The sequence below is a fragment of the Sphaeramia orbicularis genome, chromosome 19, assembly GCF_902148855.1.
Source record: "Sphaeramia orbicularis chromosome 19, fSphaOr1.1, whole genome shotgun sequence".
Classification (NCBI taxonomy): Eukaryota; Metazoa; Chordata; class Actinopteri; order Kurtiformes; family Apogonidae; genus Sphaeramia; species Sphaeramia orbicularis.
Window position 1 is genome coordinate 28,603,511 of NC_043975.1, and position 27,664 is coordinate 28,631,174.

General features: G+C 37.6%; 1 protein-coding gene across 1 annotated transcript in view; it reads right to left on the reverse strand.

The window, feature by feature from the left end:
* The window catches only part of LOC115439656 (breast cancer type 1 susceptibility protein homolog), a 36,016-nt gene that overhangs the window by 6,204 nt on the left and 2,148 nt on the right, over positions 1–27,664 (reverse strand). The window contains 18 exon segments of the mRNA XM_030163524.1: positions 1,219–1,292; positions 5,198–5,255; positions 8,924–9,007; positions 9,507–9,547; positions 9,750–9,827; positions 14,482–14,569; positions 14,652–14,833; positions 16,553–16,656; positions 19,696–19,753; positions 22,038–22,164; positions 23,148–23,221; positions 23,393–23,548; positions 23,551–25,498; positions 25,501–25,953; positions 25,956–26,122; positions 27,177–27,307; positions 27,396–27,432; positions 27,514–27,602. Of these exon segments, the coding sequence (XP_030019384.1) occupies positions 1,219–1,292; positions 5,198–5,255; positions 8,924–9,007; positions 9,507–9,547; positions 9,750–9,827; positions 14,482–14,569; positions 14,652–14,833; positions 16,553–16,656; positions 19,696–19,753; positions 22,038–22,164; positions 23,148–23,221; positions 23,393–23,548; positions 23,551–25,498; positions 25,501–25,953; positions 25,956–26,122; positions 27,177–27,307; positions 27,396–27,432; positions 27,514–27,602 (3,949 nt within the window).

The window sequence follows — 27,664 nt, forward strand, 5'->3', positions numbered from 1 at the left end:
CACAGCCACTTTTATCCTGTGATTATTATACTAACTATATATACATACACATATATACATATTGTGCATATTATATTATAACATAATTAGCCATTATTATTATTATTTTTATTACTATTACTTTATTTTTTACTACTTTGCTACTTGTTTTTTCTACTAGTAATTTCCAATGTGCAATTGCTTGTTTTTTTCAGTACTGTTTTTTTCAGATATTGTATTGCTATTTTCTTGTGTGTATATCTGGTGTTTGTGCTGCTATCGGAACCTCAATTTCCTGAAGGCTCTGACAAAAGGATCAATAAAGTTCTATCTAATCTAATCTGCAACAAAAGGCTCTATTTCTTCTACTCTGGTTTATCACAGTTTATTTTTAGTGTCATGTAGATAACGCTGCCACCTTCTGACGACATTATGCATCGTTATTTCTTCTATTACGACTTTTCATGAGTTTGCTTCACATTTTATGGAAACACGGCTACTGATGGATCAGCGAATAGTGAACATGTACTCGTGACACAAACTGGACTCTGTACCTTACCCAGTATGCCACACTTTAACTTTTTATTCACTAACCAGGTTTTTTCCTTAATATATGTTTTTAAGTACTACTTTTAGATTATTTTTTAAGTATTTATTACTACACTGGTCTTGGGAGACACTTTTTGTTCCTCTATGTTTTTTAATGTGTTTGAATGATAAATAAAATGAATCTGAACCTATTCACTCAAAAGTGAATAGGTGCTTTAAAGATGTCTGAATGCCCATAGGGGAATATTTGGAGTGCTTCAAAAGAGTGCCTCTTTTTTATGTGCAAGAAAATAAATTATTCACAGAAATTAGTGGACAACATGTTTGAAACACTTAAATCCAATATCAGTGAGGCATAAATCACATAAAAGAAGACATAAAGAAAAACAAAATGATGAATAGAGGCATTAAAGATGTACTGATTGAGCTACAAACTCAACTCTGAAGACAAAACATTTAAGTGTAAGAGGTCAAATACATTTCTGTTAAACTTGTAATGAAAGCTTGTTTATTCTAAGGTTAAACGTGAACGGACACTTCAGAGGTGTCAACTTCTCATCAGACATGTCAGGACTGGACAGGGCTTAGACTGGGTCTGATTTCAGGACTTTTTCAATTAATCTGATGAATATTGAGGTGGCATGGCGGAGTCGATAAGAAGGAGGTCTGGAAAAGGTGTCCCATTGTTACCTGTTTGCCGTCGAGCATGAGTGGGTCCTTCACTACGACGGCTCCACACAGCTCCACCATCCACTCCAATTCATCTACGACAAACACACACACACAAATGCTTCTGTTCACATATTCTTGGTCACACCAAAATTAAATTCTTTCTACCTTGAACCTTTTAACCCTGCGGGGATACAGAGCAGACTCATTTCAAGCTCAGACTTCCTTTGATCAGAGGAAAAACAGGTCAATACTTCAGTCTCCACTCAAATCGATATGTGCATCTCACTCAATCAGTCCACACGTATTCATCCTGGTTCGCGAAATGTTTTCGTATTCCAACGCATCAAACATCAACAGGTCTTTTTAAATGGATATCCGCTGCCTCTCTTGTTTATTAACTTTAACACGAGAACACTCATTTAAGGAGAAAAAAAAAATCAATCAAACTGCAGTATGTGCTATACAGGACCTCATCAAGATGTATACACAAAACTGAGTGATTAAATAATAGATGAAATCCTGTTGGGCTGAAGGAAACAGACTCCATCCTCATGTTTGTGTCATGTAGAAGAAAGTCTTTAAACTACTCATGCTAGCCAGCAGATGTCGACCCATTAGCAAAGCTTCATCGATCTGGCTGGCAGCGGGAGTACGCTGCCGGAGCACTTTAAGAGCCCTAGGAAGGAGGAAACTAAAGAATGCTGCTCATGGGTTTTTAAGCAATGTGACCCTTGAGACCTTCACCCATGACCTATCTGTCCATTCATCCATGTTTTAAGGCTTAAAGATATTTTGTCTGAAGTGTGAGCAAATATATCTCTACCTTGAATTTAAAGGTCAAGTCACACAAGTGTAATTATTATCATTAAAGTTCACAAACTAGAATGGCTGGAGTTCACTTTCATGCACTTAAACGGTCTTTCTTGATATGAAACTTCCATGGCAACTGCCAAGCAATATGGCAACATCACACAAAAAGTGTCTCACACAACAAAGTATGTATTCAATGCACCCACACACTACAGTCACGTAGCACCGTTCTTCATTTCCAACATAACAAGGACAAAATTAAAAAAACAACAAACAATACAGGCTTCAGACTGGTCTTACTGTCATATCAAAGCCTGTATGAGCCATTTCTGTACTTGTATTCTTTCCATCTGTAACTCTTTTGACCATAGAAGAATCCTGTAGAATAGGAAATAAGTGGTAGTTCATTAAAAAAAACAAAAAAAAAAACAACCCACACACACAGAACGGAAACAGCATGAGGGTAGTTGGAAAAGGCAACCATGAAATAACACGTTAGGGTTTTTTATCTTCTTTTCTCGGAACACATATGCAAATGAAGGCGTTAAAATCCCTGATTTGTTGTCAGTAATCATAGATATTACAGAGATGCTGCGATTCCTGGGGTGTTGAGAGTGCTCGGTTTCTCAGACAAACAAGGAAGCCTCAGCAAAAACTCCAATATGATCAGGGAACAACAATGAGCTAAACGAAGAGATAAAATCTAAGCAATTAGAAACAGCTATAAAGTTACTGTTGGGTATATTATGAAGCTGCTGAGAAAACATAACTAGACTTGTATACTATTGTACATAAAAATGAGTGTTTTATCAACAGAAAAACTGTGATATTTATCAAGAAGCTGAGGGACTAAGCAGAGGTGATTCAGAAACTCTTTAGCAGAGTTTGTCCATCAGAGACCATAAACCGGTTTATTTTTCAACAGTTTCCTCGTTCAGGACATATCTCAGTCCTTATCTGACAATAACAAACTTTAAAGCAGTGGCGCTCAAGGTTTTTTTTTTCCCTCAGAGGCTTCCTCAGAACATAAACTATCGCCTTTTTTCTCTTCTCTTTTGATTTGTCCCTTGTTTCTTTTATTACTGTAATTAAAACACTTATCTATGTGGATGTAGGTATAATCGCTATGGGTGCATGAATATTTGTCAGATACACAAGTACATGTATATTTGAGGCTACAGAGATTATGTTTTTTCTTTCCTTTGTTAAAAATAATCATATCGTTATACACTGTAACACACTAATATTTGGGCTTTACCTGTGGTTAAAGCACACGTTCACCATGGCATCATTTCAATAAGATTAAGCAAGATAACGTCTATTTTGGCAAAGATCTTGCATTGATGATGGAGTCAGACCACTGTGTAAAGTCTTCTCCATTAAGTCCTGAAAATTTTCAATGGGGTTCGGGTCTGGAGTCTGGAAGTCCAGTGCAAGGGGGCCTTGAAACCCATTTGGGAACCACAGCCTTAAAGGAGTGATATTTAGCATTTTTAAATGGAATTATGCATTTTAAAACACTTCCCTGTGGTCTACATAAACTGTAAATGCTCTGCTTGGGTCTGAATTCTTCATTAATTCAACTCCACAGGTCCATCTTCAACCCTATTTCTGAGTAATGACACCAGAAAGGTCGTTTTGAGCGCTGGCCCTTTAAATGTAAATGAGCCACTTCACGCCCCACCCCCTCCAGGTTAATGGCTGTACTGCTCTGTCCTGTTCAACCACTTACAATATCTGAACATTTTAGGTAATCGGCTCGAAGTTTGGACATATTTTCAGTATGGATTACAACAGGGTTTCTGCAGGTATCAGCAAGTCTAATTTAATGCTACTTTAAACAAATTTAATGCCCATGTCCAACTGCAGATACAGTTTATACACACAGACACGACAGTTTACTATTGACAGGCTTTAACCAGGTTCTGAATAGTTCTTCCTCCAGTTCTGCTAAAACTTTTCCCATTTTCCCATTTATCCCACATTTGCTAATACTTCTTCCGCTCTGTCACCACAGCATGAGCATACTCACAGCACGTTGTATTCTAAGCATCTGGTGTTGTGAATTTGTGCACCGGCTGTAAACAATAGCCAATTAAAGGGTTCCACCTGTCAATCATCACACTATACTTCTGATCAAAATTGTTAAATGTTTCTTTAATCAAAATAAATAATGAATAACAATGTTTTTTTCCATCAAGTGTATTTAATTTTTGAATGCCTCTGGACATTGAATTTAATGCTTTTTAATGCCATTTAAGGCCTTAATTTTCGCAAAATCTATTTAGTGACTTTTAATGCTTTTTAATGATCCACAGAAACCCTGCACAACCGCTGCTGCTGACAAACAATTATGTCGTACTCTGAGAAATGTTCATCTGAAGTCTTGACCTTATATGTGCAAATATCGTGATGCAACTTCTTATAGCCGTAACAAATTAAGCAGAAATTAAAACAGCTTGTGAAATCCACTTGATTTTTGCCAAAATGAATATAGAGATAGCTTTGCAGCACCTGGAGGGTTCAGATTCAAACTTTATGAACTATTAGGGTCCAAATACACAAATAAATGTGTCAAAGACTAATAAAAGTGGGTTTAGCAAAATATGACCCCTTTAAGAAGCCTCCCCGAGTAATGATTCATGGTAATTTTAAGACAGAAATTAGGTGATAAAATACAAAACTCTGTAATAAAACCTTTCATTTACAGGGTGTTTGCTCTTAATCCAAATAAAAATTCCAGACTTTTTCAAAACATCTACAACCCCCACACCCAAGACCATCACTTTATGTACTTCTATACTTCCGTTGCTACTTTTTAAGTTGAGATTGTACTTTTTGTGTGAAGTAGAAATTAATTCATTTTAATAAATGTATGAATGAATGAGTTAATTATATTTTACCGACAGAAACGTTTTCAAAACATGTGAAAATCACACAAACAAGTTTCACTAGAGGTTAGTGAAATCATATCAAGTCTTTTATGTGCTTTCCTCATATATTTCTTATCTTACAAGATTATGTGCCTTTGAGCATACTCTAAAATTCGACTGTGAGAGTCGAGAACTTTTTTCCATACTTTATGAAGACTTTCACAAAAACAGCGTTTCAAACTGCCACACTTTTTAAGACCTGCACAAGCACCCTGATTTAGTACATATGATCTTACCCCTTGTCTTGTATTTACCTGTAGTCATGTCTGTGAAAGGTCCTTGGAAGCAGATGGTGTAGCCCTTCATGAGCAGCTAAAGAGAGGAGGAAAAAAAACAGAAAAAAAGACCCTAAAATTCCAGCATTCAAGAAATGTGAAAAAACAATTCAGAGTTTGACCCTGGAACAATGTTTAAGAGCTGAATAGCTGAACCACTACAGTGAAGTGTTTGTGAACTCTTACGCCTGGTAAAATAAAACTCAAGATCAAACCGTATTAAAAAGTTAGAGATGAGATGAGTTGGAAAGTAAACAAGACAACTTTACCATAGTTATACTAAGCTTTAAGGACAAAAACAAAAAAAAAAGACCTTCCTGACACTGGGGACACTGTTTTATTGCACTCAGCATCAATAAATCTGCTTCCAATGGGAATGTGAAATTGTTTCCTTGAACTATGGTAGCTACAAAATATAAAATGTGCAACTCCCATGGCAGCCTCATATTCTCCGTTAAGCTAGATGGAACTGTTTGAAAGATAAATCCCTGAGCTACTGGAGAGAGAAATACTACTAATTTCTCACCCTTTCCCATCTGTCCATAATGATCATTAGCCAGAGGTGCTTGGTAAGATGAAAAAGTGTTTCTGCTACAGATTTTTAATTTAGACAACACCTAATGTCCTTCAGGAGGTATCGGAGTGTGTGCCGTGATAACGTGCACACCAGCCACATGTAAGTGCAGCCTCACTTGCACACACAAACACACACTCTCACACACACACACACACACACACATTTTGACTGATTTTCTGGGCATCAACATTCTGGTGACAGACTTGCTAGCACTCCATTTCATCTGTTAGTCTGTTTGTCACACTGGTGCAGGTGACAGAAAGTGAATGTGAACGGGACAATCTGTCTGACTCCATCAAAGTGCCAGGGCTGAGCTGAAGCCACTTAAATAAGCCTGAAATTACTAGCTAATTCAATTAGTGGCGGTTCTTCAAAGGCAGCGATACGGCCAACATGACATCTAGCCATTTCTAATTTTCCCCCTCAGTGGCAACAGAAAGGGCCCTACTGGCTGTAGACCAAAAGGAGGAAAATTACCATTACCTTTTTACAACGGGGCCTGGGTTAAGAGACTGGTGCAATACTAAGAAACAGGTTCAAGTGATGTTTGTGACCAGAACGCTTTGATTTGATTTTCATTTATGGCCCGGCAGTATAATTGCATATGCAATAGTAATGACCATGTCCTTAAATAATGTGATCATAATAGTCTTTATATTTTTCTCACTAGCACATTGTTCAGCTTGAACTGAGTCAGTTCTGTTTAATTGGTAAATACTTTAAAGTAACAGCTTCAACACAGTTCCCTGAATGTTTTTTTCAGTGGACATGACAACAAGATGCAGTTTTAGAACAGCAGTGACGGCACTGCCTCCACTGTTTCACCAACTGTTGCATTACAATTTACTGGGAGTGTCCTGTTACTAAAGTGGACTCTGACACACACCATGTAACTATGCTCCTTCCTGAGTTTGGAAATGTTTGTTGTTTTCCTTCAGTTTCAACATACTCTTATATTTTCTAATTCCTGTGTCATCGCATATGATCGACTTATTGATCTGTTCATCTGATGCATAAATCATCTTTTCTGCCTTACTTTGCCTCTTCCAACCACTTTTATAGGAGTTCACCATGAACAAATGATCAGCTTAAGACCAACACCACTACAGATATTAATACAAACCTTACCTATACCTGACTGTGTTTATCCAGCCTATAAATGAACTGCAGAAGAAAAAGTAGGGCTGCATGATTTGATGAAATACTCATGTTGTAATTACTGTAGACAATATCACTATTTGTGTCTTTTTCCTCAGTTATCAGGGAAAATTCACAGATTACTAATTATTTTGTGCCTTTTTCAACTATTTCAAAATTTTCAAACTTAAAACTATATACATAGGGCGACTGTTTAGTGGCACTGAATCTAAAATATTACCAGAAAACACACTAGACCTTTAAATTACAGCCTGTTGTGATCATCTAATTTAAAATGCTGACATTGTGATTGTGGTTTAGTTAATTGTGCAGCTTTGAAAAAAATCAGTATAAGCTCAACTTGTGAAAAACTGCACGTGGATTTTGCAAAATTATTGTACAAGCCTTGACTTTGAGGTGCTGTCCTGACTAACTAAAACAGGACTAAACACCATCTCTGTTACAGGCAGTAAGAGCTGGAATAGTCTTCCAACAACTACTTGAGAAGTCTCCACCTTTTACTATATTTAAAAAAGAGCTAAAAAAAAAAGAAAAGGTCAAAATTTAATCAAACCTGTGAACACCTGTGATTTCTGATCAGCATTTTATTTCCATCTCAGTAGTTACTCTTCTTGGCAGTTTTATCCTCACTAGGGTCACAGGGTCACTGGAGCCTATCCCAGGTACTTATGGGCAAAGGTGGGGTACACCCTGGACATTTCTCCAAGGCTGACATATACAACAATCACTCTCGCATTCACACCTATGGGTTATTCAGATTAACCAATTAACCTATCAGTGAATGTCTTTGGATGGTGGGAGGAAACTGGAATACCCAGAGAGAACATACAAACTCCACACAGAAAGGTCGTTGGAATTGAACCCAGGACCTTCTTGCTGTGAGTGTGAGTGCTATCCATTGCACCACTGTGCCGCTCTTGTATATAGCAGTGTGTTGTACATACTGAATTGTCTTGTTTGTATGTTTAGTCTTTGAGGAATACAGATGGAAAATAGCTTCTAGCTAAATCTGTCATATTTACACAAAGGAATGTTTTTTGCACTGAGTGTTCATTAACATGCACTGTCCTCATCAAATAAACAAATAAAAGAAAGACGTGCAAAAACAACTTAAATTGAAAATCATTTTCAGATATGATATACAAATGTGCTTAGTTGGGGTTTTTTTTTTGTATTACTCTGTTGTAAAGCATTTTCCCAAATGAAAAAATAAAATTACAAAAATTTTTTTTAAAATAAACTGAAAATCAGTTGATAGCAGGAGGTCAAATAATTGTGCATCTCCCTATTTAATATCATATGTATATTTTCCAAAATAAGAGCAACATCACTTCTATATCCTGTCTAACAAATGCAAAGCACAAACATAACACTTTTAATACCCATCGGCCAACTACAGTGTAAGATTCTGTTGAAAGTTACAGCCCTATAATTTACTTTAATCTACTTTAGTGTCAGAATCTGAATGCATTTTTTAGATAATGAAATTACGTTATTGAAAGGACATGTCGCCATTTAAACCTAAAAAAGTACGTCAAGGTCACCTATTTTCAATAGGCTTCTGCTCCATGCCAAGATGCATCCACACTATAAATTTGGTGCAGATATTTAAATGTATTCCTCAGATAATGCGATTACGTTGTTGAATGGACAGACAGACGACAAAACGATTACAATGCCACTTTGGCCCGAAGTTGACCGAGGGGTAAAAACTAAATGCAATGGATTAGAAACATTTTCTTGCAGCAAACCATATGATTTTACTTTGTTCTAAACCAACACTGTGGATAAAATTGTTTCTTGTAAATCTTGTACAACTTTTGAGTCAAAATGTTAATTTATCTTAAAGGTTGGATTTCAGTGCAGGTCAAACAGCGAATCTACTGTTAAATTAATACCCCACTGAAGATTTTACCTTAAAAGACAAGTGAAATTGAATTTATGCATAAACAGTGTGTAATAAAACTCACATTAGCGTCATCTGTGGTACGAGCCCTCATGGGGCCCTGATGGTTGTGTCCATTCACTACGTCACCTCTCACTTCAAACAGACTCTGTTGGAAAACACAGCAGATGAACTGAAGTTTCTGCCTCTACTGGGATTAAACCACTTGTATATTTATTCATTCACATCAATACAAGGAGCAACTGTGAGCTGAAAGGTAGCCAATATTAATTCGATTTTTTTTTTCAAGGGTCATATACGCTACTAAAGGTAACATTCTTCAGTTTGACAGAGTTTATCTCATTATGGTATGGAATCCATTTCTATATTATATGATGCATAACAATGCTAACAGACCTGCAGTGATAAGAGAAAATATTTTAAATTAATGACAATACTAAACAAGACTTGGCAAAAGATTATACTTGCATAGCAAAGCACCAGATGCAGGGATTGTTAAAGCAAATGGATCACAAATAATTTATGAGGTATCACAACAAACCACACGGAGAGATTCATCATGCAGCCTTAATTCAAAATCAAGTCGTACAGAGATGGAACAGGAAAACACCGGTGAACAGATTCCAGGAGCACACAGGCTTGCATACCTCATCTAAGACTTTCTTTTGTTTGAAGCACTCAGAAATCCCTGTGGAGATCAAATAAAAACAAACTTCTGAGATTGTCATCTGCAGCAGAAACAGTTCTTTTTCCAGTGGCTACTACATTATGTAACACATGTTTTATTCCAACCTGTGTGTCTTACGTCTTAATTGTACTGATTTGCATTTAGAGTAATGGCTTGAAACTCTTCAGTGACAGAGCTTCACAACAAAGTGAGTCAGACTTACACTGGAAGCTCACCACCCACTTCCTGCCTGCGATGCCAAGGAAGTACTTCAGTGTGCGCTCACATACCAGTTGTTCATCTGGCAGACGAAAGACAAGGAACACATATGAGAAGTTCTACAGCAGACACACAAACTGCCAATACCAGTTCTTCTTTTCTTCACTGTTTTCTAAAATTACACATTACAGAACACCTTAACTAGTTTAGCATGTTTTTACACTCAAAGTAGCTTCATACAATTTTTTTTTTCATATTTATTACATCATTAATAAAAATAAAAGTAATGTTTGAGTGGACTGACAGTGATCACATTTATTCCTTAGGTACTGAAATTTGGTATCAAATACCAGAAGTCAACGTCGATAACTATGGGTAAGAAGTAAACCTAAGTAAAGCCCTGTCTTATAAGCATCTTAAGTTTCACCCCCCCAGTCTGCTAAAATGGACACAACAAAATAAACAATGGATTTTTTTTTAAATTAGTTGTTTAGATTAGTTGGCTACTCAAAAAATATGTTAGCCGTTAGAAAATTCGCCATTAGTGTCAGCACTAATCGGGACATTTTTTTTTTTTTTTTAAATCCTGTGGTAGGCCCTTGAGGGAGCCGTACATGTACAAATGCCTGCATACATCAATGAAATCAAGCATCATTTTAAGGGAGAGTGGGTCAATATTCCTCCACAAGGATGTCAGCGACAGAGATAAAGTCATACAGAAAATGATTACTTATAGTTAGAGCTGCTAAAGATGCTTCTACAGGCAACTGGACTTAATTTATCTCACAACGCGTCTCCATTTTGGCTTTATTTTTTCAAAATACAAAATGGTTAAGTGAAATTTGTTGTGTATTATTTTGCAGTTGAGTTTAGACTTGAATAATTTTAGAACCTCATAAAGACCAGGTGACTTTTTATTTTGACCGGATATGTTAAACCATAGAATTCAAGCAGGGTATGTTCTCTATTTCTCATGACTATACTTTTATGTGGCATTATTATGATACTGGAACGACATTTATCAAAAACTTCAGAAACGTTTTAACGTACTTATGTCATGTAAATTTACTGAATAACTTTTGGGGTTAAACAAAGACAGTGGTGGTCTGATGATCTTGTACAGACACACTTTCTCGCCGCACTATGTTTTAGCACCGTTACTATTCTGCAAAAGGGTTAAAAACTCTAGGGCTTTTTGTATTGTCTTGAGTGACTCAAAGCCAAGGATGCAGAAACAGTGCCTTTGCAAAAAAAAAAATACTGTGGAGAACTTGTTTGGGTGAAACATTGGCTTATGGAGAGGAGATCCCTGGTATTAAAATGACTAAATAGTCTCAAAAAATAATCCCATGAAGAACCAAGCAGGTCTGTCTTATTGTACAAACCAAATCTTCTTTAAATTTGCGATTTTGAGGGAATAGATTAGCAGCTCAGAAGTTGTTTTTTGTTGTTTCAAGTGGCAAGGTAGAACTTTCCACTTGGTTGATTATACAGCTCTGGAAAAAATTAAGAGACCACTGCAATTTCCTGTGAAATCAGCATGTCTGCATGTATGGCAGCCATTCCATTCCTGTGTTTGTTGAATTCCAACACAAGCACACCTTATTCTACTGAATAAACACCTGATCCATGTCTTATTCAAGAAGGAGAAGTATAAACACCACTACTGTAGCCATCATTATCTTCTTACAATAGACAAAAACAGTGCTATTAGTGCCACAAAAGTAACTGGAATCAAAAAGTAACTATTGAAAACTACTGGACTTCTGCTCTGACAATGTTCCCAAACTCTGACTGGTTTTTCTATCAGGACAATGCTCCTGGTCTCAGCTAGGTCCATAAAGGTGTGGATGATGGACCACCAGATGAAGACCCTGTAATGTCCAGCCCAATCTCCAGACCTGAACCCACTGTGAAAACTTCTGGAGGAAGATGGACACAAGCCACTGAACATCGCAGAGCTTCTTGAATTTCTCTGCCAGGAGCTGCATAAAGTCATCCAGCAACAATGGAGAGACAAGACACGTGTAAGCTGTCATTGAAAATCAGGATTATTCCACAAAATATTGACGTCTGAACTTTTCCCAAGTTAAAACATTAGTATTGTGTTGTTTAGAAATGAATATGAACTGCTTTTCTTCGCATTATTCGAGGTCTGAAAACACTGCATCTTTTTCTTATTTTGACCATGTGTCATGTTCTGCAAATACATGCTCTAAATAATATCTTTATTTGGAATTTGGGAGAAATGTTGTCGGTAGTTTAGAGAATAAAACAAAAATGTTCAGTTTATTCAAATACATACATGGAAATGGTAAAATCAGAGAAAGGGATAATTTTGCAGTGGTCTCTTATTTTTTTTCCCCAGAGCTGTATGTAGTGGAAGGGAAGACGAATTCTGGCAGAAATCAAAGTTGTTAATTACTTCCTGTGTGTGAGGTCAGAGGACGAAAATCACTGTAGAAAAGCTTGAAACAGTTACTTACTTAAAACAGGTACCCACCATTTATTTTTACTCACAGATAACCTTGTGTACGTCTATGTGCATCACAAATAAGTAGCAGAACATGGAGAAAATACTGAATTTACAAGCATTCATAGTAACATAGTTGTGTATTTGACCTTTACCAGATTTAACTCCTTTGGGTCCAAAGTAAGAGTTTGAAGAACTATACAGGATGTGTCTGGCATCACAAAAACAGTCAATCTCTTCCCAGATGAAATGGATGGTTAAAGGGCAGGGTGAGATGTTAAATGTCCTCGTGATTATCTATGGATTTGTATTCCGAACAAGAATCAAGAGAGTGTTGTTTATGCATCCCAAAGGACATGTGTTTGTTTGATGATTTCAAAACGTTTTCTGCAAATGGTTAGAGTGGGACATTTCCTGCTCCTGCGCAACCTTTAACCACTGAGATCAAGAGGCCCAGCGTTCCCATTTTTCGGTTACCGAGGAAACAGCTGCCATTAAAAAGGCGTCTTAAACGGTGACAGTTAATATAGTGCTTTGGAGACAGCAAGCTTTGAAATTAAAAATAATCTATCAGAGTGGGTAATTAGCAACAAGCGGATGAATGGAGGAGAACGTGTGTGGGTGAGAGAGAAACAGAGAGCTTATCTCTAAGAAGCGCTTCAGAGGACGCACAAAACAACCCGCAACTACACGGAAAAAAAAAAATGTACTTCTGGAAATGAAAATGTTCTTACTTATATAAATGCTGAACAACCAACCTAGAAAGATCCAAAGTGGGACTTGAAGAGCCCATTTAATTACTCTATTCTGCATCGGGCCAATTTTGAACCATTAATTAAAGTCCAGTGGTTCAATTCAGTTACAATGAGACACAGAACAGTCGGGTCTTAACCATTAAAGGCCTAGAACTCTTTTTGTGGTGACCTCCAAATGGATGTTCCTGTAACATTTGAACACTCGAACATTTCCTATCCTGTTCCAAGAAATAAATGAAAGAAAAACCGTCTTTTTCAGCTATTTTTTTTGTGTGTACAGTGTATATTTACTTCCATTTCCTATAGATCTGTACATATACAAATCTAGTATTTTTCTCCTCCTTTATTAGTGTATTCTATTTATATTATTTATTGCTTTTATCTCTTCACACTTACTTTTCTTCTTTTTTTTTTTCTTTTTTTTTGCTAGTGTTTTTCAAGCATGTTTTGTATGCAAACTGAGCTATTGTGACCAAGCAATTTCCCTTGTGGATCAATAAAGTCTGTCTAAGTTTAAGTCTAAAATATAACATTAAGTGTACATAAAAACAAGTGTCTAGAAATGGGTTCATACACTTTTTTCAAGGTCAAATTCAAGCACTTTTCAACCATTTTAAAGGGTTATTTTCAAAATTTTCCAGCACCTTATTGCTGGGGTAAAATACAATCTACGGTAATACATATACTCATGATTATTATTTTTTTCACTTTTTATCACAATGATGTACACTGAGTTATGCTATAAACATCTAAAATTATGTTTCATAATAGCAAAAATTTAGAAATTAAAGGAGAACAAAAAGTTTTAGCCAGAAAAAAAGCGAAGCCACTTGGAGTTCTTCAGTCACACTCACACTGAGCTAAAGATTAAGATAAAAATTTACCTAGAGTTGACCTGAGAGCACCCGCTAATTTTCTTTTTTGACATAAAGTTTTACTTTTCAAATTGTATCACCTCTCTGTAAGCAGCTTTGACTTAGCATCTAGCCTGGCAGAGGTAAATTATCAAAAATAAATAAACAAATCACATCACAGGGTTATAATTGCAAGAACTTTCAAGAACTTAACCTGAAATTCAAGCACTTTTCAGATATTGAAAACACATTAAAATTCAAGCATTTTCAAGGATTTCAAGCACCCGTACGAACCCTGCTACAACCACTGTCGTGCCAAACACATGGGTTTTATCGGTGAGTAAATATTGCAGAAGATGATGGTGTTTACATGTTAACTACGAAGCCTATGAACATAAAAAACATGTTTAATGCTGCTGAAAACCTAAAAAATGACATTTTACCTAAATTATTTCAATGTACTGATAGGATTCGTGGTTCAAAAGTTAATAAATATTTTAAATCTTTAGACACTTTTGATTTACGGCAGTTGTTTAGGTCTTTGAAGGTTAACTCTGGTAATAACGTTGTCACACAAAAGCTATTAATGCAAAAATAAACTTACACATGCAGAAACTACCGTATACACATATGTTTACATGTTAGCAGGCGTACCTGTGTGCATTACGATATGAGTGACCTCTGGTGTCACCTGGGAAACCACACGGGACCCGACTCTCTTGGCAAACTTTTTCACCATTATCTGTGGACGGAAAATATCTGATTAGTTAGTGTATGACCCAATAATAGACCAGTTAACAGATGCATGGATTAAAAGTGTGAACCTGCTCATTGGGCCCTAGTCCAGATGACACAAGCACCATCTTGGCTTTACTCCTGTCTCTTTGGGGAGTATCATTTTCTTTGTCTTCTTGCCCATCTGATGGTGAGACACAGGCCTTCAATGTTTTGGCTGATGTACTTGAAGTGATCATCTTCAAGGCTCCAGGATCTTTTACATTTAACTCTATGTGAATGGAGCATCACAGAGAGGAAAAGAGGAAACTGAATCATCCCTTGGTTAGAAAAGAAGCAAATACAACCTCTTGCTTATTTGACAGAAATATAAAATTGTGATTATGATTATTTTGACAGCTACAAGTCCAGGATTTGTACACAATTTTCAAGGTATCTACAAGAATACATTATTATTGTATTTACTTTTTATCACAATGATGCACATTGTATTATGCTATAAACATCTAAAATTATATTTCATAATCACAAAAAGTTTAGAAATTAAAGGAGAGCACCAAGTTTATCCGAAAAAAGAGAAGGCACTTGGCGTTCTTCAGGCACACTCGCACCAAGACAAAGATTAAGATAAAAATGCAGCTGGAGTCGACCTGAGAACACCCGCTAATTTTGTTTTTTGACATAAAGATTTATTTTTCAAAATGTATCACCTCTCTGTAAGTAGCTTTGCTTCCCATCTAACCTGGCAGAGTTAACATTAAAAATAAATAAATTAATTACATCACAGTTATAACTGTACTTTCAAACACTTCAACTAAATTTCAAGCACTTTTCAGATCTTGAAAACACAACATTGAAATTCAAGCATTTTCAAGGATTTCAAGGACTCGTACGAGCCCTGTAAGTCAAAATGGATGAATATAAAACAGCAAATATATACTATACTATGCAACAGTCCTCGGTCAATATTAGGTTTGATGGTTTAATAGTTATAATTACCACACATATGCATTTCTCAGTCTCTGTATTATGTATATGATGGTACATACTCTGTTCATCAGGGGTCACCAACCCTGGTCCTTGAAATCTACTATCCCGCATGTTTTAGATATATCCCTCTTTCAGCACACCTGATTCAAATGATAAGCCTATCATCAAGCTCTGCAGAAGCCTGATAATGATGTGCAGGTGTGCTGGTAAATAGAAACATCTAAAACATGCAGGATAGTAGCTCTCGAGGACCAGGGTTGGTGACCCCTGCTGTACATTCATTTACCACAGGGGTGTCCAATCCTGGTCCCCGAGGGCTGGTATCCTGCATGTTTTAGATATTTTCCTCTTCCAGCACACCTGATGGTCATTATCAGGCTTCTGCAGAGCTTGATGATAGGCTTATTATTTGAATCAGGTGTGTTGGAAGAGGAATACATCTAAAACATGCAGGATACTGGCCCTCGAGGACCAGGATTTGAAAACCCCTGATTTACCATCATCTGTACATGATGGTAAATGATCATTTTAATTGTTCTTTGGTCTATATCAAACAAGCATTTTCACTTTATCTGGAGAAAACCCTGTAATTTGTAAGACATGGGTTTCATTTGTAATAGAAAAGGTTGAAAACAATTTTAACGTTAAAAAGGCATTAAAAAACCCACACAGTTACACACATTTCACATCAGTGTAAACAGACGGTGATCTAAAACAAAACTCAGTTTCCTCCCAAGAACATATTTAGGAGGAAATAAATAACTTCTATACTTAGATTTGCTATTTAAATCTCATCATCATCTCAGTCAAAATGTGCTCAGATGACAGAAGGAGGAGTGAACTGAAACTTGGGTTATCATTTGGACATCTTTGCTCCTCCTCTTCTGGTTGTAACTCTTGACACCTGTGTTGCATGTTTACATTTTTCATCCAGGTCTTACACACAACATGTTTGATAAGTGGCATGTAACTGCATTAATATTCTAAACTATTGCTTTACCTGTCTCTGCTACACCGCTGTGCTTAGACACGCTGGTCTTGGGGACAACTTTGCCATCAGATGGTCCTCTTCTGGGGTTCTGTCCTGCACCTGGAACATTATTTCTGCAAAAGAACGCTTTATGTTAAACTCTGTAGAACACTGAATGAAGAGAGAGAAAATAGGGTAAACAAATAATTCCCTGAGGTGCTTGACAACAATCAAGCATTTTGTTAAATTAATAGTAGCCGCATTACAGGCTAAGTCTATTTCTGATCTTTGTGTATTTGCATGAGTGACTGTTGTTAAAAACAAATATCACAAAGCCAGACTTATCTCCACATTTTGCCAGCACAGAAGATAGGTCTGGCACTACCCACTATTATTCAGGAGTAAGACATACAAACTAGTCAAACAACCCACTAAGGATGTGACAAGACTGTCATGAAAAAATACTATCGGAGGAGAAAGTGTTTTGGTGGAACACTCACATTTAGATAAGTGAGCTACGGTATTGTACACAAAAGAAAATGGCACATAAAAAAAGTGTCTTTGTCAAAACTTGCCATTTTCATTGTGTAGTTGTTACCCCAGAGGCTGTTGTTCTTGTGCTGCTGAAACAACATACAGTACTGTGCAAAAGTCTTAGGCCACCACTAGATTTGTTGTTTTTGCAGGGTTGAAACGAGAATAGTATTTATTTCTCATTCTCTATGACATGGTAATATTCAAAATATGTGCACAGCCTGAAAAGACACAAAAATCTGAACTAAATGGGTTCTAAAGGTTAAAGTCATTATTTACTGTGACCTCTGACCCCATGACAAGAAACAGCACAAACAGTTAGAAACATCTGACATGTGTTGAATGGAACCTGGTATAAAACATCACATGATTAATGCGGGGGTTAAAGGGTTAAAGAGATGTTAAGTACAAAGGGAGGTCACTAAATATGACCACTTTAGTTTATAGAAGCTGTTTTTTTCCTTTAAACTTAAGTTTTTAATGCCATACATACTTATACACACACACACACACAAATATATATATGTATATATTCCATCTTAATACAGAGACATAAAACGCCTATGTGTAGTCATTATAAATGTACTCAATCCACAAACCTAATGTTGGCCTAAGAGTTTTGCACAGAACTATACGTAGAGTTCAAAAACAGTTAAACAAAGATATCACAAACAATACATTTGGTGAACAGAGGGACTGTGATGTCACCTACTGGTTTGCGAACTACCTTTGTGAAGCCAGGAGTTTTGTGATTTGGCTGCCACAATGTTGGCTTTATGGAGCCAGAGGGACCATATTTGGACAGAATGCCTGCAACTGTGGAAGCCGGAGGAGTATAAGTGAGCTAATGCTAAGTGCTAACTTAGCATGTACCAAAGTAACTATAGTCTTGTTGTTAGTGGAACATATTGACTACAACTAGTCGGACTGTCTGCTAGGAAAAATGCATTTTAGCAAATAAAACAAACGCTAAAAGTCCAGTTCGGCAGGTTAGTCAGTGGTTATATATACAGTATCTGTCAATGAAAGCCAAACACCACAGACATCAAATCCTTCTATTTGACTCAATTGAATCAGTGAAGGAAATAATTACAGCTCGAACACCAGATAAGAATGAAAAACCTCATGGAAAGAAAATATCTTTTTACATAGAAGGTCAATCTATGTCTATAGGAGCCAAGGCTTTTTTTCAGTCAATCCCAGTGGCTGTCAGTGATATTACAACTTTAATATACTTCCAGATCTGCTTCATTTTGGAACTGAGGCCCTTACCCACTGGTAGATACCCACAGTCATCATTGCAGAGTAGATACAATGAGACAGAGTAGTTTAAATCTGCATTTAGAAGGGGCGTTGCTGTCTCAACTAATGCGATACAGAATATTATACAAAACATCAAGGGAAAACTATAATTTAGGCCTGGTTATTTGGCTGTCAAACATATCTTAAATGGACAGGATTTATTCACACACTGTGGACATAAAGTACTGCTAGAGTGACACAAACTCAAACTGTCTTATCTCTGCTTATAGTTAGTCGGCTAAAATGGGACGATCCATTAAAATGTCAACGAGTCCCTGAGCTCAATATTAACAAAAATACTCAGTCATTGTTTAATTTTAAATATACTATATCACCGTGACTGCAAAAGGTGCTCACTGTGCTCTTTCACTACATAAGAAGACAGAACTTATATATTGTAGTTACAATAAGACCTCTTTTTCTCCTAGTAATCAGCAGATTACAACCTTTTTGAATTCTAAAATGAATAAAGTTTGTGAAAGTTCTCTTCCTTTGTTTCTTTTGGACTCATTTCTCAAAACTCAATCCAGCTAAAAGACTCCTGTAATACTGACAACTGGCAGCGTGCCTTTACTTAAATTACCTGCAGTAAAGTGATAAGAGCCCACTGAAAACTTGTCATACACTCCCTTTACAAACCATCCTTCCCAATTTCACCAGTGCCCTCTTGGAATATAGGCTTTTATATTTAAAACTCATATCTCGCATTGCAAAGCCCTTCTGTGTTTTCATCTGCTGTCTCTTTCTCCATCTTTCTTTCTCTCTTGCCTGAAGGATAGCACTTAGAACCCTGCGAGGCGAGAGGTTGGGGGGGGTTCAGTCAAGCGGTAGAGATAAATTACTGTGGCACCACAAGTTTCCCTCTAAGTGCTCTAAATGACATATAAGATTCAGTCTGTAATGACTTTTTTATTCTCCACAGCATAAGCAGATTCTGGGTTCATTAGTGAGATTATCCGCCTGTCCTCTCCAGATGCATCACCCTGAGAGAACAAGACTAACACCGCATAGACACTCACTAACTTTCTCCTACAGTTACACACTAAAAGAGACCAATTACACGGCACTTGCTTCACTTATTGTTTAGCTTAATTTGTAAGCTGTATTGAAATATGGCTCTGTTTGAAATGTATTAACAATGTATACAAGCCATCAAGGTGAGAAATGCAATTCACTCAGGCAGATATTATTTGGTTTGATGCGTTTTTAAGAGTCAGGTTAGGCCTTGTGTTTTTTTTTTTTTCCCCCAATTCTGTTCATTACACGAAAAATGGTACAGAGTAAATATTTTAGTAGTGGTAGAAATTTCAATATATCAAATCTCAAGATGGATTTACCTTTCTGGACCTTGGTCTGCATCTGTATCAGGAAGAAGAGGTCTGTGAAGGTCTGAGCCTGGAGAAACAGAATAACTATGAAAAACAAAGTGTGTAACATTTTCCTAAAAAAACAATATAGAATCATTGAATAATCATCACTTCTGACCCTCTATTAGTGTTTGTGGTGGTTTACTTACCACACCTGTCCTCTGTCTGTATTTTTTATTTCTTTTTTTTAAGTAGAGGTATGTGGACATCAACCTTTCAGCAGTGAGTTTTCAACTCCAGCCAATCTATAGCAGCTTCATGCAATGAACATTGATGGAACAATATAAAAACTAGAAGCACTTGGAGAGCGCAGACCTCCGCCAAGGCTGATCAGAGGCCCCCCCCCGTGGGCCCCCCAACGCCAAGGAGGTTATGTTTATGCCAGGGTTTGTTTGTCTGTCTGTCTGTTTGTCTGTCCATTAGTGTGCAACATAACTCAAAAAGTTATGGACAGATTTGGATGAAATTTTGTGGTCTGCGCCCCCCCTGTGGGCCCCCCCACCCCCGATCACCACCAAAATTTAATCATTTCTTCCTTATCCCATTTCCAACAAACCCTGAAAATTTCATCCAAATCTGTCCATAACTTTTTGAGTTATGTTGCACACTAACGGACAGACAAACAAACAAACAAACCCTGGCAAAAACATAACCTCCTTGGCGGAGGTAATGAAGCAACTCCAGTTCATTCTGCTCTTCTCTCTTTGTGCACTGTCTACAGTGTTAGTTCAGTTCTGTCTCAGAGAAAACTATGGATAAAACACATCGACAGCAACAGCAGGGAAGGAGAAAGCTGGTGGTTGACTTACACTGCTAGAACATTTGTATGTAGTTATGCAAAGGTGTGGGCAGATGTATGTGTTTTATGGTATAAGAGTCGGCTTTTTTTTTTTCCCATCATTGTTGATCAGTCTATTACCTGCTTGACCACCATTTTCTGTCTTATTTGTTTAATTTTATACTATAAGTTTAAGGTAGTTCTCAAAAGTAGCATTAACTTTATCCCTAACTTCAACTAATAAATAAAGACTGGTGCTGAGGTCACTGAAATGCATTTCCATATTTAACCCTTTCATGCATGAATTGTGAGAACCTTAGTCAAGATTTTTTTCTTCAGTGTTTTTATTCCTCCTTAGGCATGAAAAAAACAATGCGATCGAGTTTTTTTTTTCGTATGGAGTTACAAAAATATCCATGCATTTAATTTCTGAAGTAAAGAAACATATGTTTAAAACCCAATATCAGAAAGTGATATGAAAACAATGAAATAAAACATTTTTAATGCTGCTAATCTGATGTCTTCTCACATTTTAACATATTCTAATGCTAGTAATTACTCACTTCATGGAGATAATATGCAAAAAAAACCTTCTTGTCTAACAAATAACAATTGATTTACACTTAAACATGTTAGTGCAGATCAGGATTATCAAGAACAGCAAAGTTACAGTAATGGTCTGAATGTCAGTGTAAGGGATGGTGTGTAAGTGTCCACTGTGTTGGCTAATATGGAACTAAATCAACAAAACCCATGAATATACAAGAGAACTGGAGAAGAACTGTCCACTGGAGTGGCCTATGCATGAAAGGGTTAAGGTAGAAATGTAATATCAAATTAGAACACTGTAATGGATTAGATTTATATAGCGCTTTCACACACCAGGGTGAGCAGCAACACTGGAGGCAAGGTGGGTGAAGTGTCTTGCCCAAGGACACAACAGCACATGACTAGGACAGAGTGGGATTCGCCAAACCTTCGGTTACTGGACCTCCTCTACCTCCTGAGCCATGGCATTGGAACAGACTTTGTTCCTCTCAAAGAGCCTTTATTGTCAGGGGTTTTCAAACTAAGTCATTGTGGATGCCAACTGTGCAAAATGAATGTAAAATCAATGCAGAGGCTACCAAAGCTAACTAAAATGACTTTGAGGAATGGTTATAGTTGGTCTCCATAGGGCTTTTTAAGCAAGTTTTCCTTTAAGATGAAAGTTTTGTACAAAGATACGATAACAATAAAGGTCCAAAAATGATGTGTTCTTATACATTATTTTTATTTGAATGTAAACTTTTCTTGCAGGAATACCTTTAAACTCCTATCCATGTACCCATCTCTTTCACAAACTCAAGGAAAAGATGTTATTTATACTGATGTGAAAATGTCTAATTTTCCTAGAGAGTAAAGAGAAGGACCCCCCAAGAAACAGCTACAACCACATAAACACAGGCGACGTGGGATAAAAACCAGTGAAGGGACATTATATATTACACGATGAAACATGCAACAAATCTAGACACACTTCTTATCTCCAAACCTGTGCTTTTGCTGCTATGATGGTTACTGTGGTGTTCTGGGCTGCTCTCTTTCTCCTGGAGCACTTCTGACACCAGAGCCATCAGCTTCTCCAGCCTCACCAGCTCCTTCTGCATTTCTAACTTTTGCTGCGAGAGGAGAAACAAAGCTAAATGGAACAGCTTGTAATTACAAATGAGTCATGCGGTTTTATAATATACAGCGGGGAATAAGTGGAATTGAAATGCTGCAATGCAATGTTTACTACACCAAATAAAGAAACACATACTGGCTGTACATTTGATATTGTGCAATGATGTATGAAAACAGTAACAACTATCCATCGGAGGAGGAGAAGCAATAAATATGTTACTGAATATACACTTTAGAGGTGAGAGAAGCATTTTAATTTGGGGCAAGTTTTCAAAGGAATTCAGGAAGGATATGTCTATAGCTAAGTTAAATTTATGACTAGACTGAGCAACAGATTAATGTGTATAGGTGTAAAAAAAGGCATGTGTTTCACTGCCTCAATGAGTTAAGTTTATCCTTCTTTTCAGCTTTCAGCGTGCATTGATTATGTATCAACTGGAGCAAAATTAACTTGGGCAGGTATACACATACACTCACAGATGTTTTAACACAGTACAATAATACCAAAGCTCTGCATGCTCAAATGTGTGTAATCCCGGGCCCTTTCTAAACCCCAGGGCATGAAATCTGAACTCCCAGTCAAATACAGACGACAGATAAAAGTGAGAGAGCTGGAAGATGGATGAGGTAGAAAACAAGAATCATCTCCTAGGCGGCATTTCCTCTAACGTAAATGAAATGCAATTTAGAAAGCTGCTGAGGGGGACATTTTTTACTGAGCGGGGTAGTCTGTCATCCAGCAGCTGACAGTTTGGTTTGGGGAACATGGGGTGGCTGCCCTCTACAGGGGAAAACAAGGTGGTGCATCAGTAAAAGCCAACGCAACCAAGCTAAAACACTCAGGTCTAATGAATTAATGAACAATTTTTATCACTCTCAGGAAAATAAAAGGTTGTTCATGCAATAATTTACATATCTTCTAATCAGAGGCTGCATAGAAAAAACAAAAGGATGCCTATAAAAACATAATTGTACTTACCTGTGTAACAAGGACTTCGCTTGAGAATTGTGATGATTCCATGAAAACGCTTGGGTCATTTACTGGAGCGTCGCCTGAGGTGAAAAAATACTCAAATTGCTTTCGATCTGCACACGGTGGAATACATCACAACACACATGTACACCTTGCGGATTAATGACTAGAAAAGATTCATTACACTGCTAAACCTCAATAGGTTGCTTGCCCAACCTAAGTGCTATTTTAGTTATGAAGAAAGGACTTACATTCATCTGGTGTGCCAAACAAGTCCACAGATGCTTGGCTGGAATTAACAAAGTCTGGACTTGAGCATGCAGGTGGGTGGCTCACTGGTTTTGCTGCATCAGCTGTAACAGATTTATTAGCTTCTCTGGAGCCACTTTATCGCAATCAGCCCCTCTAAGAGAACAGGAACGAGCTGATGTTTCAAAAATTTGGGCTAAAGTTGGTAATTCTTCTCTGGATCCGCTGGAATCAGACTCTGATGAAGACTCCAACTTCTGCGCCCTACTCCTTTTTCTTGGGTTCCCTTTGATGGAAGAGTGACCGCTGAGCTCTCCAGTGGATTTACTGGTCTGAACAGCAGGTGTTACAAGGCCATCTGGAGTTAAAGAGGATTCTGCATTTGAGAAAAGTTCCACTGTGTTACCAGGATAGTATTTTCCGGAGGCAGTGGAATTCCTCTGTGAAACATCGTCTCTTATCTCCTCCACTTCACAAACATCTCTCATGGGACACAGAAGCTGACTCTCAGAGGTCTGAGAAAACCTTGAGCATTCATTCAACTTTTCTGCCTCATTTCCACTTCCAGACAAATCAGTGGCTATGAAGGGGAGCCCAGAATTTACTATTTGAGGGTTGACAGAAAGCTGAGGGCTATCAATTTCTAATTTTGACACTTTGTTAGGACTGAGGTCATAGCTATCTGTACTTCTAGGGCAGTCAACATCTCTGTCTTCAATAGAAACAACAATATTTGGGGTTGAGGTTTCTGCAACTACTTGATCCAGTTCTGCAACAGCTGCTTTTCTTGTCAGGCCAGGTGAGTTAGTTGGGGGGATCAAATCACTAGAAGATGAGTTTTCATTGTCCCAGGCTCCATCTAGGTTTGTTGTTTTACAGTTCTTTTGTTTTGCAAATTCAGCCCCAGACTCAGCATGAGGCAGATCTTCCTCCACTTCAATACCATGCATATTTTCTTCCTCAAACCTGCGGCTCCGTTTCACACTTGGTCCTCCGAGATGGAAAGATTTCCTTTTGGTGGCTTTGAAGCTCTGAAGCAGTTGCTCCGTGTCCAGCTTACTGTCATTCTTATCCTCTTCGATTTCTGTTCCAGCACATTTAATGTCACATGCTGACATCTCCATCTGAGCAGTGTTTGGAAGTGGATTAGTTGGACTGTCACTTTCCAGCACAGTATCAATCACATCTGCTTTCATTGGACTTGGGGAACTTGGAACCGCAGGCACATAACAAGCAGCGCCGAGCTCAGACCGGTTTTCTGTCTTTGGGACTTCAGTGATTGACTCCTGAACAGACTCTGTTGGCTTCAATAATGGTGTGCTTTCACAACACTCCATGTTTTCAATTCCTTCTAAATCTTTATCATAAATGCATCCATTTTTGCTAATCGTCTTAGTCAGGTTTCCACGTTTAGGTGAGGCCATTTTACCCTTTGTTCCACCTTTTGTTTCCTCAGGTTTATTTGTCACACTGCTGTCTTTTTGTGATGCCTTTACCTTTATCTTTGCTGGTGCTTTCTTTTTATTTTCCTGAACTTCCTCTGCAAAGCACTGAAGTCTTCTACTTCTTCTAGTACTTCTTAGAACAGGGGTTTCTGGATCCTCGCTACTTGGGTAATTCTCAATATGAACCTGAACGTCTTCTGACCTTTTAGGGACTTCTGCTGGAGTGCTCTCTTCATTTTGAGCTTCAACCAAAATAAGAGGTTTGGCAACTCGAACAGTCTTGGCTTTAGTTAGTTTTGCATTTTTACCTTTCCTTTTAGTGGTTTTCTTTTGCTCAGTACTTTCTGACTCTGCCTCGACTTTCTTTTTTAAATCACTGTCAACCTCCTGCAAAGCGTTACGCAGGCTTTTCTTTAATTTTCTTTCTGGTTGAGGTGGTCTAATATTAGACACTTTTTCTTCAGCTTCACTGTTATTGTCACTTTGTGTGCCTCCCTCAGTGACCATCTGTTCTGCTTCTTTAAAAATGTCACTGCTGATATTATCTTCCGCTTCTATTATTTGCTGTTCCTTTTCCATGTCACTTTCAATTCTGTCTTCAGACAGGTCATCAGGGATAAGATTGTTTTTCCTTGTCCTTTTTGGGAGAATCTTTACGGACGCCTTGTGTTTCTAATTGGAGTGTAGTGTGTTGGTGCTGAGGAGACTGTCCTGTTCCTTTTTCGCTCACGTTTGTACACAGCACCAAACACCTGCTCTTCAAGGGCTTTAGCATGATCATCTCTCATTGAAGACATGTTGTTAATATGTTGCTTGAGATCTATTGTTGAGGCAGAGGAAAAACTGTCCGATTCATCTGAATCACAGGGGTCTTCAGTGAGTTTCTCCAATTCAAGGCATTCCTCAGTTGGAACTGTCATGAGCCACTCAGTAACTTTCTCCACACTCTTCTTCTGTCTCTGCTCAAAGATCTCTACCGGCCCTGACTTCTTTTTCTTCTTCTTTTTTCTTGATGAGTTCCTAGGAGGTTTGTTTCTTCCACCTCAGCTGGTGTTAACAGTTGAAGGGTGGACGTGTCTTGTTTACTTTGTGTTTTGTGTGTTGATGTTGGCTTTTCCACAACATCTGAGACTCTTGTTTGTTTCTGTTCCAGATCATCTGTAGAGCTACGCATTCTGTTTTCTGAAGCTGGCGGAGCCTCCCCAAGACCACTGTCCAGGCCCTCATTTTCTGTTGTCAAAGGACTTGTATCTCTGAGTCCCATTAATCTTGCAAATCCATTCTGGGCTGAAAAACATGACAATGACCCTTTCAAAACAGAGATCGAAACAGAGAGAAAACACATTACCAGTAGTTGATGAAACTTCTTATCTGAGGTATCATCAACTACTGCTGTAATTCTGCTCTGGGGTTTCTTAGATACTGACTTCTCTTTACATACACACTGTAGAGTATAATCGGTGTAACCAGTTTGGCAAGATGGTATTGGCATAGATAACACCAATGGCTAATATCAGGCTTCTCATGTGGAAATACTAACTTTGAGGGAAAATAAGATCTCAATTTTTTTAAAATTAATTCATAAATTAACAGATGAATGAATGAAAGCAAATAGAATTGCTTAAGTTCTTTACAGTTAGTTTGATGTTCAATTCCAGATTTCTTGACTGAGTCTTATAAGTATTTATTACTTTGACATGGGTGTTCAAGTCAACAGTTATTCATTTTCTGGTACATTATATGGATATGGGAGGATTAACCAGTTATTGCCTTTTAACCTTTTTTTGTTATATCGGATTTTTAAAAAATCCATTATAAGGAGGTTTTCTCTGTGGTTTCAGGGGATCGGTCCAGACAGATCGGGGTCCCAAATCCGCTTACTGACAGGGTCTTGTCCCAGTCCGATTTGCTAAGCCAGGACTGCCTGAACGCCAGGAGACAAGATTCTCCTATTTCTCAAAATCCACACATAATCGCTGGGTACACTGAGGGGCCACACACAGTAGAGCGCCCCCTCCTGTACAAATGCAGAAGGAACCTTCAGCATTTGTACAGAAGTTATGATGTTTTCAGACATTTGACCTTGGAAAAGTAGGTCACAAAATAGGTCTAGATCACCCATTTCTGAACTTGTCCAAGCTCTACACATGATGTATGTATGTATGTATGTTAAAATTTTTTTTAAGGTTCCAGCTGTTTTTTTTCCCAGAGTTAGATTGTTTACAAGATGTGTCGCAGATGGACAGACAGACAGACAGATATGCAGACAACAATACCCTCTTTGGCAAGCTGAGGGGCTACTAAAAAAAAATACACATCTCAAAAGATCTCATGATTTTACCTGCTACAGTTGAAGAATAAGACCTTGGAAGATCATCATTGTCTCCATTTTCCATATCATCAGCATCATTGCCAGGAATATCTTCAGATATCACACCATGAGGATGTGTAATACCCTCAGCATTTGTATCACTGTGGAAACAAACATACAAAAAGTAGGTGGGAGTTGAAAAGCTGAGCGAATAAATGTTATGGTTATTTTGAAAGGCAGAATTCTTACACTGACTGTTGTTTTGCTTGGGGCATTCCAGTGAAGTCTGCACAAAAAGAAACAATGGAATTAGTTTAAGTAAAACATTTTCATTTCAGATAAGATTAGATTAGTGATGGTATCTTACAGTTTGTGCCAGTGTCATGTTCATATGCTTGTATCATGTCCTGCAACCCTGCTATGAGTCTCTGAAAGCCAGGACTCTCCTGTAGACTCCTGTTCAAAAACATGTTTGATGAAAATAATGTACTACAGTAAAAATAAAAACAAAAACAGAG